Source organism: Ailuropoda melanoleuca, chromosome 2, assembly GCF_002007445.2.
Source record: "Ailuropoda melanoleuca isolate Jingjing chromosome 2, ASM200744v2, whole genome shotgun sequence".
In the NCBI taxonomy this organism is placed as follows: domain Eukaryota; kingdom Metazoa; phylum Chordata; class Mammalia; order Carnivora; family Ursidae; genus Ailuropoda; species Ailuropoda melanoleuca.
In genome coordinates, this window is record NC_048219.1 from 21,195,476 (window position 1) to 21,211,112 (window position 15,637).

Consider the following 15,637-nt stretch of genomic DNA (forward strand, 5'->3'; position numbering starts at 1 on the left):
TGTGGTGCATATTTACTAATGTGGAGAGTTCTCTGGTAGACGGTGATGTTACAGGCTGTCATATTATTGCTGTTTTCTGTGTTATGTTTCTTTCTGCCAACCAGGTTATAAATTCTTCAAAGGCAGGCTTATGATTCCTTTATATCTCCTGTAACATGTAGTACAGTGTCAGCCACTTTAATAAAAACTGCTACTAACATCTGTACAGTATCTATCTATAGCTTACAAAAGGATTTTCACATATAGGCAGCACAGCACCATGATAAAGAACAGAGCCTCTGAGGCTTAACCACATGGGTATAAATCCCACTTACTAGCTGTATGTCTTTGAGGAAGATACTTTCCCATTCCTCAGTTTCATCAGCAAAATGGGTATCATAATAGTGCCCACCTCACAGGCTTATTATGAGGACTAAATCAGTTAATATTTGTAAAGCTCTTGTAACCGTATAAGAGCTTAACTCAAACATTAAATAAAATGTTTATGTTTAAAAAAATTAAACAAAATACATGCTCTCATTTGATCCTCACAACAATCAAATAAAGCAAGGATTTTTTCTCTTTGAAAAAGAGAAAAAAAAGTTGAGCTCCAGAAAAAGAATATTTCTTTTTTCTTCCTTTCTTTTTTTAAGCAGGCTCCACGCCCAGTGTGGAGCCCAATGTGGGGCTTGAACTCATGACCCTGAGATCAAGACCTGAGCTGAGATCAAGAGCCCCACACTTAACCAACTGAGCCACCCAGGAGCCCGTAGAAAAACAGTATTTCTAAAGATGAATTTGTCTGCCTCCTACTGACAGACACCAGCTACTACAGAGCTGAACATGCTTCATTGTTGGCTGCCTATGTACCTAGAACCAAGTGTATTTCTCAAGTGTATAACGTGTTTAGCCCAGGGGCTTGAAAGCATTCTTTCCTTCAGATGGTTTCCGGTCATCTATTCATATGCAGTGTCTGAATCTAAATAGGGAAAAATTATCATAAAAAGTTATATGTTGGAGGGGCGCCTGGGTGGCACAGCGGTTAAGCGTCTGCCTTCGGCTCAGGGCGTGATCCCGGCCGTTATGGGATCGAGCCCCACATCAGGCTCCTCCGCTATGAGCCTGCTTCTTCCTCTCCCACTCCCCCTGCTTATGTTCCCTCTCTCGCTGGCTGTCTCTATCTCTGTCAAATAAATAAATAAAATCTTTAAAAAAAAAAAAAAGTTATATGTTGGGGCTCACGGCTGGCTCAGTCAGAAGAGTAAGTGACTCTTGATCTCATGGTCATGAATTTGAGCCCCACACTAGGTGTAGAGATTACTTAAATAAATAAACTTAAAAAAAAACTTATATATATATATATATTTTTTAATAACCGAAATTAGTGAACTCCAAAGAAGGAAGGGTAAATAATGCCAATCTGAAGGTAAGTTTTACAGGAAATTTCAGTTGAACCATATTTTGCAGAGAATTTCAAATGCCACACAGTAGATATGACATATACCAATTCATCCATTACAAGGAAACTTGAGAATATAATAGTCTGCAACAGTCTGATTATGAGCCAGTATTTTAAAAAGAAACACAGAGATGTTATTTTTGGATATAATTTGGAGTGCTTACTCTATCCAAGTCCTTCAGCCCACAAAACCTTGAATTACTGAATGTCCTGGGAGCAGTGATTTCCAAGCCCATGTTTCAGCTATGTGCTCTTTACTCACATTCCTCACTCTCAGGGTCCCCTCCTTGTATTTGCTTCCTTGTAGCTACCATAGTAACTGGGACCTCAGAATATGCTATAAATTATAAGAACTTGGGAAAGATTTCTTTCTGTTCTAACAAAGTAAATTTTACTTTGGGAGCAAAGCAGGTAACATCAGAATGTCTATCCTAAGAAGACTACACAAATGAGATTAAGAGAACAGTTAAGGGGCGCCTGGGTGGCACAGTGGTTAAGCGTCTGCCTTCGGCTCGGGGCGTGATCCCGGCGTTATGGGATCGAGCCCCACATCAGGCTCNACATCAGGCTCCTCTGCTGAGAGCCTGCTTCTTCCTCTCCCACTCCCCCTGCTTGTGTTCTCTCTCTCGCTGGCTGTCTCTATCTCTGTCAAATAAATAAATAAAATCTTTAAAAGAAAAGAAAAGAAAACAGTTAAAACTATGAATTTCCATTAAAAAAATTCTGTCAACTACTCATATTTTTTTTCTCATTGATTTTTACTAGTCTGACCGACTCTTCTGTCTCCTCTGTAGTCATTTACTTATCCATTCATTCACTCATTCATTCAGCTAATAAATGTGCACCTCCCCTATGAATGGCATTATGTTTATAGTAGGGAATTCCAACTCATTTTATAAGGCTAGAACAATCCTGAAGCCAAGACCAGATTTAATATAAAAATATTATAAGAAAGGAAAACTACAGGCATATTCATTTATTATATAAGTACAAGGATCCTAAATAAAATATCAGCAAATCAAAACTAAAAATGTATATAGTAGCCCTTTTGTCTTGTTGCAGCTGAGAGAGCAACATGGGTCCCCAGCAGCTCTACTGGAGCCACCTGAGGAAATCTGGTCAGGGTTCTTTTCTTGCCATGGCTGCTCAAACCAGCATGGTCTGATCCTGAAATTCGGCCTCAATACGTGCTGTCAGTGTTTCTGTCAGTACGCAAAGGACATAGGCTTCATTAAGTTGGATTAAGTGAACTTCCTTGAACGGGTCATCCAAGATACCTCCCTTAATGCCAACTCATTGTACATAAAATAAAAATACTTCAAATTATGGGAAAAAATGTATGCAGTAGATTTAAGAGTTACAAATTTGTTGTTCTTCTTCCCTTCAAGAGGTAAGGTCTAGAATGTAAAATGGTATAGCTACTATATAAGATAATATGGCAGTTCCTCAAAAAATTAAAAATAGAATTACCATATGATTCAGCAATTCTACTTCTGGGTATACCACCCCAAAGAATTGGAGGCAGGGTTTCACAGAGACATGTGCACACCCATGTTCATAACAGCACTACTCACAATAGCTAAAATGTGAAAGCACCCCAAGTTTCCACTGATGGAGTAATGGATAAGCAAAATGTAATATATACATACAAGAAAATATTATTCAGCCTTAAAAATGAAGGGATTCTGCAATATGCTAAACGTGGATGAACCTTGAGGACATTATACAATGTGAAATAAGCCAGTGACAAAAAGACAAATACTGTATGATTCCATTTATATATGGTACTTAAAGTAGTCAAAATCATAGAGACAGAAACTATAATGGTGGTTTCTGGGGGCTGAGAGGGGGAAATGGGGAGTTATTATTTAATGAATATACAGTTCCAGTTTCACAAGATGAAAAGAGTTATGGAGATGGATGGTGGTGATGGTTGCATAACATTATAAATGTATTTAATACCGCTGAACTGTATACTTAAAAAAAGATGGTAAATTTTACCTGTATTTGATCACCATAAAAAAGTTGAAGGAAAAAAAAGTGCTTATCGGAGGGGAAAAAAAAGAGGTAAGGTCTAGTTTCCCCATCCTTTATATCCAGGCTGGCCTAGCAACTAGCTTTTAAGAATGCAATGAAAGTGATACAGTCTGAGTTCCAAGCTTAGCTTCAAGAGACCTTGTTTGTAGCTTCTTCTCTTACTCTTTTAGACCTTGCTGCTGTCATGTGAACAAGATTGGGGCTCCAGTATGGTAACAGACTAGATGGAAAGAGAAACACAACTATCACAGCTGAGGCCCTAGACATATTAATGAGCCCAACTGTAGTAGGTAGTCTCTAAGAATGCTAATTGCCTCTTGGTATTCACACCCTTCTGTATCCCCTACCACCGAGTATTGGGCTGGCCTAGCAACTTGCTTCGAACCAACAGAATGTGGCAAAAGTGATGAGATACTACTTTTGTGATTCAGTCACATAACTTTGTAATTTCTGTCTTGCTAGAAGATTCTTTCCCCTTGCTGGCTTTGGTGAAGCAAGTTGTTCTGTTGAAGAGGCCCAAGTGATAAAGAAATGAGGGCAGCCTCTGGCCAACAGCCAGTTAGAAACTGAGGCTCTCAGTCCAGTGGTCCTTAGGGAACTGAATTTCTTCCAATAAACAAGTGAGCTTAGAAGCAAATCCTGTCCTAGCTGAGCCTTCAGATGAGACCTCAACCCTAGATGACACCTTGAATTCAGCCTTGTTAAAGACTCTGAATCAGAGGGCCCAACTAAGTAATGCCTGGACTCCTGACCCACAGTATTGTTTTAAGATGTTAAGTTTATGGTAATTTGTTATGCAACAATAGATACTATATACACTTGCAGCAACAGATAACATACAGCCTGCTTCGGATTGTCTCTTTCTCCCTCTTCTGCTCCCCCACCCCGCTCTTTCAAAAAAACAAAAACACCCCCCCCATTATCTAGGTGAAACTTAGCCTTCAAATATAACAAAATACAGATATTGAGAAGTTCAAAATTTCATGTTAAGAATGGAAAATCTTTCTATAACACAAATCTGATCATGACTTTCTCTTGTTTAAAATTCCTCAACAACTCCCCACTGTTTAGAGGATAAAGTTCAAACTCTTTAGTCTGATCCCTGTATCCTCTCCAGTCCCATTTCCTGCTTCCGTGTCCTCCATACTCACACTCTACCTCAAAAGCAGGTTGTTACCTGTACACATCATACCTTTTCAAAGAGAGAAAAGTCAGCTTATATGAACTTTCACTGGCCAAGGTGTGAAAATTTAAGCATCAAACAGTTTTAAATGGATGGGTACACAGATAATACAGCTAATTAGAAATTGTGAAAAGCTATGCATTTATAATGATACTTCAGAGATAAAAGCTAATATGAAATGTACTAAAAAATTCTAATACCAAAAAGAGTAACTCTAATAGGGTATTTGATTTTTTTTAAATTGTTTTAAGTAGAGGAGTATGAAAAAGAAACAAGAAATTCATATTTATAATATACACCTGTTCATAAGGCAGAAAAGGCTGAATAAAGGGAATTGTGAATAAGTAAACCAGACCTTGCAAAAGTAGAAACTACATCAAGAACAAAAGGCTTGATCAACATGAGAATCATAGATAGTGATAAGGTAGAAAGAGGACCCAACAATGAATCCACACTGGTGATCACTGGAAAACAAAAAGCAATTTAGAAAGTTTTAATGCTACAATCCAAAATTATAAATTAACCAAATGCCCTAAGGAAAAAAGCTAAAAATATAAACTAGATCACACAAAGCCTAGGAATGAAAGCTCTAGGTGGCTTTATTAAAATCAGTGAGATACTAGTAAACCATACATAGCTTCTAATAATTTTAACAGACTACATCAATAAATAATAATGACAGAACAATGGGTTACATAATGCCGGCTAACCAAAACCTAAAAAACACATCATTCCAGGGAAAAACTCCAGGGGGAAAAATACATCATTCCAGGAAATACTAAAATCTATATAAAAAGTGTGATCTTACAAAGCTTTCTGGTCATTAGCTCAGTTATTAAAAGCAGCACAGTCATAGGATTGGTGCCTCAGGTTTGGAGTACTCTGGGAAGAGCAATCAGGAACTATGCCTTAACCAAAAATCAATAACAGATCAATAACCAAAGTTCTATAATCTTGGTTGGATTAGAGTGTTATTCCTCTTCTTTTTGATCTGACAAAATGACTATCACTCTCTGAAGATTAAAACAAATAATAACCTACAACTAGAATCCTAGGGAAATACCAAGATAAGTATTTTGTAATCCTAAGAAAAAAAGCATGGTTAACAACTATCTTGTTTATTGGCTATTTAGGGTGATTGAAGCATTCAAAAGAATCAACCATTCTACCCTTGTAACAGTAATTTTAATGGCTTAAAGGTTATCTAAAATTTGATCTTATATTTCAAGTAGTTCTGAGCGCTCCTCTTTGCATACAAAAGCCTCCTGGACTTCACAGAATCTAATCAATAGCTCTCAGCCTCTTCAAGTCAGGGACTGTGTCTTCTTTGACTTTATGTCATCAACCCTTAGCACCGTGCCTGCAGTGCAGTCACCTTCTCAGTAAATATTTAAGTGAAAGCATAAATGATAATAATAATAATAATAATAATAATAATAATAATAAAAACCCAACATACAAATAAATCAAACTCCTTACCTGGTTTTTTCCCCCCCTTTTGACCTGGAACTTGTTCTAAACCATCTTGGCCTTTTCTCATTAACATGGCAAGTGATGCATCATGAGCTCTGAACAGGTCCACAACTTCATGTAAGGCAACATCTGTTATCAGATCACAGCTCAGGACTAGTACATCTGTCTGTCAAATGGAGAAGGGGGAAGTCAATATCACAAAAGACAAGGAATCACACAAGTTATCACAAGATAAAATTACAATGGCTTGGCAGCACACAAACTGGACATTTGTTTTCAAACCTTTTTTATAGTAGGAGAATAAGTAAAATAAATAGGGCTGTTCTAACTAAACTGTGCTGGGGGAGGTCCGAAATATCTACTTCCCCTTGTGTGTGCCCTATTGCTACCTAATCTGAGGCACCACTGGAATCCTGGGCTCTAAGGAACAGAGTCTGAAAACTACCACATTGTCTATTTCTATGACTGTGGAATTGATGACCTTAAATTTATACGTCCCTTTACAATCTGAAAAGTATTTTCACATAATCTGATGATTCCATATGGTTAGGAAATCCTATAAAGCAGTTGCTTTGCTACAGTACTAGAAAATAAAAGGATGAATATAATATAATGCCCATCTCTCAGGAGACCAATCTAATTAGCAAACAATTACTGTACAACCTCAAGTATGTACAAAAGCACTCATTTAATTCTTATAACAACACCAAGGAGCGGGATTGTTACAATTAATATTATTAGTTCCCATTTTTATGGATAAGAAATATGAGACCTAACTGCCATAGTGTCTGGCACATAATAGGCATTTAGTAACTATTTGATGAATGAATGAATAAATCAAGGAAGTAAAAAAAGATTTCTCATGTGGTGGGTATTCTGATTGCATTTCTAGTAATTACAATAACTAATAATAGTAATTAACGTTTACTGAATGTGTACTATTTGCCAGGAATCGTGATAACACTTCCACGCATTTCCAATCTTTAGAACCCTATGCCGTAAGCACTATTATTATTTGTACTTTACAGACAAAGAAACAAGTTTACAGTAATTAGGTAACTATCTAAGATCTAACATCCTGTAATGATTATTCATATAAATAAATAATCTTTACTAGTGAATAGTGTTTAAAGAAATACAGCTTTGCTAGTTTGAAGACCCATGTAAGGGTGTTTCTAGTCTATAGTATTAGGTACCCAAAACACCTAAATTTAGAACTTAGATACTTTTTTTTTTTTTAAAGATTTTATTTATTTATGTGACAGAGTGACAGCCAGCGAGAGAGGGGAACACAGCAGGGGAGTGGGAGAGGAAGAAGCAGGCTCCNGATACTTTTTTTTTTTTTAAAGATTTTATTTATTTATGTGACAGAGTGACAGCCAGCGAGAGAGGGGAACACAGCAGGGGTGGGAGAGGAAGAAGCAGGCTCCCAGCGGAGGAGCCCGATGTGGGACTCCATCCCGGAACGCCGGGATCACGCCCTGAGCGGAAGGCAGACGCTTAACGACTGCACTACCCAGGCGCCCCCTAGGCCTTAGATACTTCTAAATTTTGGTCTTTTTAGTACCCAATACTAGGGGTACTAGCTATCAGCTGGAGTATCATATTTTAAGAGTAACCTTGATAAACTAAAAACGTATCAACAAGAAGATGATTAAGATGGTGAAAGAACTAGAAACATGACAGCTTAAAGAAGAGAAGTTCTTTAGTAGGGAAAAGATTGTGTGGGGGAGACAGTGGGCAGGACAAGGACTATGGGGTAGCTTTAAGGGAGAGTTAATGGCACTCTTTAAATATTTGGCAGTCTTAAAGAAGAATGAAATTTTACCTGAATGGCCAAGGACCAAACTAAAAACAAGTAAAATACAAAGAAAAGTATTTTTGGTTTCCATATTAACTTATATCTGTCGATCAGAGCTAGTCAAAAAGAATAATTTTGTAAGTCAGTGAGTTTCCCATTATAAGAAGTGCTCAGGCAGAAACTGGATTATCACTTGCAACAATTTACCTGACATTTACTGAGCACTTAACTCTATGGTCAGCCAAGCCCTATTCTGAAACGTGGAGGGAATTTATACTAGAAAGGTAAAATGTCAGTGCCTAAGAAAGGCTACTTAATATTTTTTAACCAGATGTCTACCTATACATTCTGCTATTACAGAATTTCATCATAAATGCAGAAAACAGATTTGCTAAAACAACATATTGAAAAACAAATTCCTTACATTACAATTTAAATTGACTACACAAATGTTTCTCAACAGCACACCTGCAGTTTCCCAGAGATGCCTCAGGTAAAGCCTGGTTCCTATTGCCCTTTCTGAGTCAGCCAGGGCAACTCCCCTTTATTAATTTTATTTTCTGGGTTTCTGTATAAGCTTTGGTTTGGAAAACAGGTTTTGCTACTTTAAAAAGTCTGAAAAACATTTAACTAAATTATTCCAGGTTTAAGAATAAAATGAGTATCTACATGGAAATTTTATAGGTGGTTCCTACTTTTCTAAGATTTTAATTTAAAATCAAGATTCTTGCGGCACCTGGGTGGCTCAGTCAGCTAAGGGTCTGACTTCAGCTCAGGTCATGATCTCAGGGTCCTATGATAGAGCCCCTCATCAGGCTCTGCACTCAGCAGGGAGTCTGCTTCTCACTGTCCTTCTCCCCCTGCTCATTCATTCCCTCTTTCTTTCTCTCTCTCTTAAATAAATAAAATCTTTTAAAAATAAATTAAAATCAAGATTCTTGCTTTGGGTGGGAAAAATGGATGATTTCAATTTCAATTCACATTCTACCATCGTAAAAAGTCATATTTGCTAAGAAAGTGAGGCTCAACCATAAGAATGCCTTGGCTTACTGCTTGAAATTTCTTATTATGAATATAGAATCTGTACTAGAACCATCATTTCTTTTTCTACATGTAACTCATTACTTACACCCTAAACAATTCGTTTTGAAAGCCTCTTCAAGTTAAGAAGCTCAAATGTCAGGGGTGCCTGGGTGGCTCAGTTGGTTAAACGTCTGCCTTCAGCTCAGGTCATGATCCCAGGGTTCTGGGATCAAGCCCAGCATTAGGCTCCCTGCTCAGTGGGGAGCCTGCTTCTCCCTCTCCCTCTGCCTGCGGCTCTCCCTGCTTGTGCTCGCTCTCCCTATCAAAGAAATAAATAGAATATTAAAAAAAAGAAGAAGAAATTCAAATTTAGATTTTTTCCCTTACTTTTCTGCTTAAGGGTATCTTAGTTCCTTCTGGATTTTAACTGAGCTAAAAAAAAAAAAAATTCCTAAGCTCACCATCTAGGAACCACCAAACATTAGCAAATCAGCCTCTGTACACAAAAGCTAAGGAAGAGATGGCATACAGAATCCTTCTTACGATGCTTTAGAAAGGCTGGAAACACAGGCTATTATTAAAGACATGTCACTACAGCAGTACAGAAGTTGCCCCATTTCATTATAATAAAAATGACAGTCTGCTGAGAAAAAAAAAACAAACTCCTTTCTCTAATAAGCTGGCTGATTTTTGCTAGCTGACTGTTCTACAATAAATTTAATTATCAAGTGTACCCTGAAGTGAAGAAAACGACCCCAATGCAGATGCCTCTGAAGTGACAACAATGTTGTCTTGGAAAATAAATGCTGTTATCATTCAGTATCTGCAAAAAATAAATCTGTCAGTATAGTGAATGCCAAACAAGTCCTGCGTAATTGTGAACAGTCGCAGCCTCATTTTTCTCTTTGCTTTTAGATGACTTTTTCTAAGCTGAATGCAAAATCCCCAAGGAGCACAAGAAACAGACCCCTCCCCCCAATGTCTGGTTGCCATCTGTTCTCAGTGTGAAAAGAAAGGCGTCAGTCGGAAAGGGTAGGGCCTGGGATACAGATGGGGGTGCTATTCCGCAGGCCCTCTCCTGCCTCCGTTCCCAGAAAACGCACCACCTAAGATTCATGAGGCCAAACACATTCCCACCCTCTGCAACTCCACCACTTCCAAAGGAAAGTCTTCGCTGTTTGATCAATGTACTTCGTTTCCAAAGCTGGAAATCCTGGAATAAGAAACAAAAGTCTAACATCTTACATCTTCATACTACTACCTGTTTCTCTTGACATTTTTATAAACACTGTAACAGAAAATAAGTGACAATTGTTTTGATTTTTATTCTAACAATGTAAAGCCCATTCTAGAAACGCAAATATTCTACTACTAACTGGAGCCCAGAGAGAAAAAGTGGAAAAACTGTTAAGAGCCAGAGGTATTTCTGATCACGTGCGACCACAGCCACAAATAAACACAGACTGTTCGGACTGTAAAGCAACTGTATATCTGAAATGCAGTTAACTTGAAAGTTTCCTGGACACACCGATCCTCAGCTGCCTTGTGTTTCAGGGCACTAGTTCTTTCCTAGCGCCAACAGTAATGCCTCTTCTTTTGCAGAGACCAACTGGAATCTCCACAGACCTCCCTACTCACTATTTTATTTTATTTTATTTATTTATTTTTTAAAGATTTTATTTATTTATTCGACAAAGACAGAGACAGCCAGCGAGAGAGGGAACACAAGCAGGGGGAGTGGGAGAGGAAGAAGCAAGGCTCACAGCAGAGGAGCCTGATGTGGGGCCCGATCCCATAATGCCGGGATCACGCCCTNACCAACAGTAATGCCTCTTCTTTTGCAGAGACCAACTGGAATCTCCACAGACCTCCCTACTCACTATTTTAATATCCTCAGCATCCCTTATCCCAAGCCTGTTCCTTTAGAGGAGCCAGGGCAATGTCAAGGGCAAAAAGCACGGCTCTAAAGGACAGCAAATGTGTGCAGTTTTGACAAACTGGAAACATACAAGGTCTTTAAGGGAAGGTGAGNGGATCACGCCCTGAGCCGAAGGCAGAGAGGCTTAACCGCTGTGCCACCCAGGCGCCCCTACTCACTATTTTAATATCCTCAGCATCCCTTATCCCAAGCCTGTTCCTTTAGAGGAGCCAGGGCAATGTCAAGGGCAAAAAGCACGGCTCTAAAGGACAGCAAATGTGTGCAGTTTTGACAAACTGGAAACATACAAGGTCTTTAAGGGAAGGTGAAGACAGCACGTTAGTGTTTGGGAAGAAGTCAAGATACCCAGGAATTCAGAATTCGAATTGCTGCCAGTTAGTTTTGGCTAAAGCAAACAAATTAAGCTCAGAAAACCCAATTACAAAACTATGGCAAAGCCCAGAAATCCCTCATTACAAGAACAATTTCAATCAAGCCAAAACCACTGAGTAAAACTAGAAGAAAAAAAACAAAAGTTAAATCAGAAAACTGGATGTTATGTGTGTACTGGTAGTAGTATGGTGGGAGGTGGTAAGAGCTACTGGGAACAGCCTCTCTTCTTCTCCTGGCAGCTGCTCCATGACAGATTGTTATAAATAACACAATCTGGCAAACAATTTCCTATGGCATGGAGAAAGAAAAACTTACTCCCCTGGAAAAAAAACGGTCAGGGCAAGGTAACCATGCTTTCACCCACACTTCCACAAACAATGGCTATGATCCAAGTCACCACCCTGCACTCCACCCCTGCCCATACGGAACTAATGAATTCAGCTACTTGGTGCGACTACGCATGGTCACAATTTACATTTCCTATGTGGTCCAATCCCAATCCAACTCTCAAGAGTACTTTGATGCTGTGATAAACACCAATGTCTAACTGCAATGGAGACCTCGCCATGCTTGATTTCCATTGAAAATGTTTGGAAAAGACTCCCAGTCTGCAGTTCCCAAAGTGCATGGCAAAGGGCCAACTGCCATTTTGTTTTTAATGAGACTGGGGCATTAGGTGCAGGAAGGAATGACCAACTCAGTCTGTAAGTAAGAAATGTGAGAATCCTTAGGCTTAGAGCTAAACATCCTTCCTGTGTTCCTTAGTTTAATCAGTGTCACCACCACCAGGATCTGAAGTCAGAAATCTGGTCATAGTCTAGGGCTGAAGTCCTCCTTTTCTTCCCCAGTCTCCCACCCTAACATCTTACTGGTCACCAACTCCTCCTCTTTTTTACTTTTTTCTTAAAGATTTATTTATTTATTTTAAATGAGAGATAGAGAGAATGCATGAGGGGAGGGGCAGAGAGAGAATCTTTCAAGCAGACACCCCGCTAAGTGGGGAGCCCAAAGACTAGGGGCTTGATCCCAAGACCCATGAGATCATGACCCGAGCCAAAACCAAGAGTCAGATGCCCAACCAACTGAGCCACTCAGGTGACCCCAAGTCCTCCTGTTTTATTTCCATTGCACTACCTTAGTTCAGGTCTCAAAATATTTTTCTAGTCTCAGCTGGTCTCACTTACTCCAGTTTGCCCCATTCTAATCCATACTCCAATTTCTATTACTTATTTCACTTCCCTGCTTAAAGGCAGCCTAAAATAGTGTTCCCCAAACATAAGAAACAATTGAACATTAATTCACTTATTCCCACTTACTTTTAAAATTTATTTTAAAATACATGAATTATGATTCGTGATATAATATGCTCTTCAGATAACATAAACAAATTGATATTTTTATTTTATTTATTTATTTTTTTAAAAGATTTTTATTTGAGAGAGAGATAAAGAGAGAGTACATGAGCGGGGAGGAGGGGCAGAGGGAGAGGGACAAACAGACTCCCCGCTGAGCAGGGAGCCCGATGTGGGACTCAATCCCAGGACCCCAAAATTATGACCCTGGCTGAAGGCAGACGTTTAACTGACTGAGCCACCCAGGTGCCCCCCCCCAAATTGACCATTTAAATTAATTAATTTTTAAAGATTTTATTTATTTGAGACAGCATGCACAAGTGGGGGGGAGAGGAGAGGGGAGGGAGAAGCAGACTCCCTGCTGAGCAGGGAGCCCAATGTGGGACTTGATCCCAGGACCCTGAGATCATGACCTGAGTTGAAGGCAGGCGCCCAACTGACTGAGCCACCCAGGCACCCCTCAAAATTGATATTTTTTAAAAGAAGAAGCAAAATTAAAAGAACTAGAGATTCTAATATCTGCCTTGAGTACTCCATCCTGCACACCCCTTGGCTTTGAGATCACCCCATTTAAGATATTATTGCTTTGTAAGACTGAGTTTAAATTCCTTAGGATGACATTAAAGGTCTTTAAAATATGACTCCACCTACCTAATTCAGCCTTCTCTGCCCCAATTCCCCTTCCACATGGCTAATGTTAACTTGCTGGAGTAAACTGTCAAAAATGCACTCCCCATTCTCTCTTCCCACCCCACGACACAGTCATCCATCAAGTTTCAGGTCCTGTCGCAGTTATTATAAAGGGCAGAGCCAATATATTATCTCCTCTAGAGATGAAGTCTTTTCTGATCCACTGTAGACCTTAAATCACTAATGTGGATTACACGGGTTTTTTCCCTTCTAGACTTTGAACTTCATAAGGAGCTCTTTCATCTTTGTTTTCCAAAGTTCAACCTAGTGATGGCAAACAAGCATCAGTAAATGTTAGCACGCTTCCTGTTACCTCCTTCTCCTTATTTAAATTGACTCAAACATCCAATTTTAGATGTTTAGAAACAGCATACTTTCTGACAGAGCTGAGAGCCCCCTTTATTGAGAATATGACTGTTCAGAGTTAGGAGAGGGGCCAAAAAAGTAACTCTGCAGCTTCCTAAAGCAATGAGGTAGGGAATAAATGTGCTGCCTCCAACACACAAAAAGGCAGAAATGTCTGAAAGAAACCAGTTGCAGCTGTCCTGGAGGGGATATGCTAGATTTATAATTTTAAAATGGGGACTCAACATTTATAGTTTTAATATTTATAGTTCATTCACCTTCCTACAGAAATTCTCTTCAGGTTAAGAATAGAGGAATTTTACTCATGTTTCCTGTGTAAAGCTAAGAAGTAACTGAGAATCTGTTAATTTCTAACACTGTTAAATGAATTAAATGCTAATCACATCTCTTCCAGGATTTTTTTTTTTTTTGGAAGCAAAATATTTATTTTTGTGACTCATTTTGTAACATTTAAGACAAATAGTTTTTTAATAAAAATACATAAGTTGTTGGTCTTTCTTCCAGGATTTAAATACCTGCAATTTAATTTTAAAATCCAAATGCACGAACAGTAATAGAGAAATAACAAAGGTTTTGTTTGTTCTCTCAAATCAAACCTTCACTTTGAAAGAATTTACTATTCTGAATCTGTTTTAGATAATTTCATTCTTTTCCTTCAGTTAGATACAAATACTCCACAGGATAAAAATATTATTGCCCATTTCAAGTCCATGAAACATGTTCTTAATAATTACATTACATATTTTCTTCCTGTAACTTGCATTTTAATTGCATCCTGAAGCATGAAATAGGTAGAAATATCGTCCAGTTTACATGGAAGCCAGAAAGCTTGGCAGAGGGACAGCAGAGGGTAGTTAGGGACTGTGACATAGGGCAGTTTATTATGGAAAAAAAAAAAAAAAGACAAGTAACAAGTTAAAAAAAAAAGAAACTAAAATCATTCTCAAAATGCAACTCTTAAGATTAGGTATGCCTTTTCTTATTAATTTTACATGTGACGTTGAAAGGGCCCCTCCCTTTTTGGGCCTCAGTGTCATCTATAAGATGAGAGGGCTGTACCATCTCTGAAGTCCCTTATGGCATAAAATTATATGATTACAAGGGCCAAGCTATTCTTAATTCTTTATCTAGAGCTAGGCTCTGGGTTCAGTAGCATTAATAATTGTGGTGACCTTAAAGTTCTGAGTGTCTTATCCACTTCGGGCATCATCATGAAAGATTAAATCATGTTAAATATAGGGGCGCCTGGGTGGCACAGTGGTTAAGCATCTGCCTTCGGCTCAGGGCGTGATCCTGGCATTGTGGGATCGAGCCCCACATCAGGCTCCTCCGCTATGAGCCTGCTTCTTCCTCTCCCACTCCCCCTGCTTGTGTTCCCTCTTTCGCTGGCTGTCTCTATCTCTGTCGAATAAATAAAATAAAATCTTTAAAAAAAAATAAAATCATGTTAAATATAATTTTGATGCTCAGCACATTTAATTAAACTTGAATTCTTTCAAAAATAATAATCCATGTGTGGCATGTACGGCAATTGTCATGAGAGGTCAGTTAGGCATAAAAATCCAGAACCGGCTTAGTATCCTGGTTAAAGAGAGTGTTACTATCCAAGCTCATTCATTAAAGGATGTGTCTCTGAATACCTCCTCAGCAAAAGCCTGATTAATCACAAACTTTTAGGGTTCCAATTCATAAAGATTCCAGTTTGGAACCAAAGGTTACATTCTACCTGCTACCATCAGCTCTGGTTCTCTAAGACTATACTATCTTTAAGTTGATGACAAAATACTGGACATCACTTAATGTTTACAAGCTCTTACGCACACTTTACTTCATTTAAATCTCACATAATTCTGTAATATCAATGCAGTTAAACCCATTTTATAGACAAGAAAACAGAAGCCCAGAAATATTATGTGATCTGTCCCTTTGCTATCACACTGCCTTTTTTTTTTTTTTTAAGATT

The 15,637-nt window shown here is 38.5% G+C and overlaps 1 protein-coding gene and 1 pseudogene across 2 annotated transcripts in view; one reads left to right on the forward strand and one right to left on the reverse strand.

Annotated features, from left to right (window-relative positions):
- The window catches only part of EIF2B3 (eukaryotic translation initiation factor 2B subunit gamma), a 124,711-nt gene that overhangs the window by 66,463 nt on the left and 42,611 nt on the right, over positions 1 to 15,637 (reverse strand). For both annotated transcript variants that reach the window (XM_034651399.1, XM_034651392.1), the window contains exon 4: positions 6,138 to 6,297. In XM_034651399.1, coding sequence (XP_034507290.1) covers positions 6,138 to 6,297 — 160 coding nt within the window. The remainder of the gene's footprint in view (positions 1 to 6,137; positions 6,298 to 15,637) is intronic.
- On the forward strand, positions 2,514 to 2,683 carry LOC109489670 (annotated as a pseudogene).